This window comes from Apis dorsata, unplaced genomic scaffold (assembly GCF_000469605.1).
Source record: "Apis dorsata unplaced genomic scaffold, Apis dorsata 1.3 scaffold_341, whole genome shotgun sequence".
In the NCBI taxonomy this organism is placed as follows: domain Eukaryota; kingdom Metazoa; phylum Arthropoda; class Insecta; order Hymenoptera; family Apidae; genus Apis; species Apis dorsata.
The window spans coordinates 462,333-463,256 of NW_006263608.1; the positions used below are offsets into that span (position 1 = coordinate 462,333).

Here is a 924-nt window from a genome sequence, read left to right on the forward strand (position 1 = left end):
GGTTGCTCCTCTGGAGTTTCTTCGATATCCCATGGCGCTGGTTCCTCATCTGCCCACATATTTTTTCGAGTCTTCCGAAATTAAGCAGGATCTAAAAAATTTGTAAAAGTGTCTTTTTTTTTTTACGTTTAATACTTTTCACAAAAAATTATATAAGATATAATTATTAAAAAATAAATGCACGATACAATAATAATTTTAATTATTCAATATTATTTATTATTTATATATTAATAATAAATTTAATTATTCAATTTGCTTTTCGTTTAGGACTAGAAGGGTTAAAGTGAAAAGGATTGTAAGAAAAATTTCGAATTTAGGATTAAATAAAAAATATGATTATTTAATGTTAGTTGTTAGTTTATTAGAAATATCTTGTAAATTCCAAAGATTGGGTTGAGTATATTTTATTACACTTATTTAACAATATTTGAATAGAATGTTATATATCTTTTTTCTCTTTCGATTCTTTTCTTTAAGTATATATTACAACCAATACTCTAATTTGATATATTTAGCTAATGAGATATATTTAACGAATGAAAGCAGGTCACGTTAAAGTACAACAAACTGTTTGATTGTGACATTGATTCATTATATCTGAATGTCGAGTATCTAATTCAAGAAATTATATGTTAATGATTTCTCTTGTAACATGCTTCAAATATTAGATGACATGGACAAATAAGAAAAATTTCTTATTGTAGAATTTATTTTAATAAATATTAAAAAATATTAAAATTTTGATGAATTTCATTTAATTTAACGATTATTATTATTAAATATAATCAATTCTAATTTTATTTTAATATGAAAGCGAGAAATTTTATACAATATTTATCCTGATAATGATGTCACTTTCTAGAAAATTATATACATATATTTTTTACCTTTTTACATAATTAAAAAAAAAAAAAAAAAAAA

General features: G+C 21.3%; 1 protein-coding gene across 2 annotated transcripts in view; it reads right to left on the reverse strand.

Moving 5' to 3' along the window:
- LOC102677300 (flightin) overlaps window positions 1-924 on the reverse strand; it is a 4,207-nt gene that overhangs the window by 2,901 nt on the left and 382 nt on the right. For both annotated transcript variants that reach the window (XM_006618093.2, XM_006618090.2), the window contains one exon: window positions 1-91. In XM_006618093.2, coding sequence (XP_006618156.1) covers window positions 1-59 — 59 coding nt within the window. In that variant the 5' untranslated portion in view covers window positions 60-91. The remainder of the gene's footprint in view (window positions 92-924) is intronic.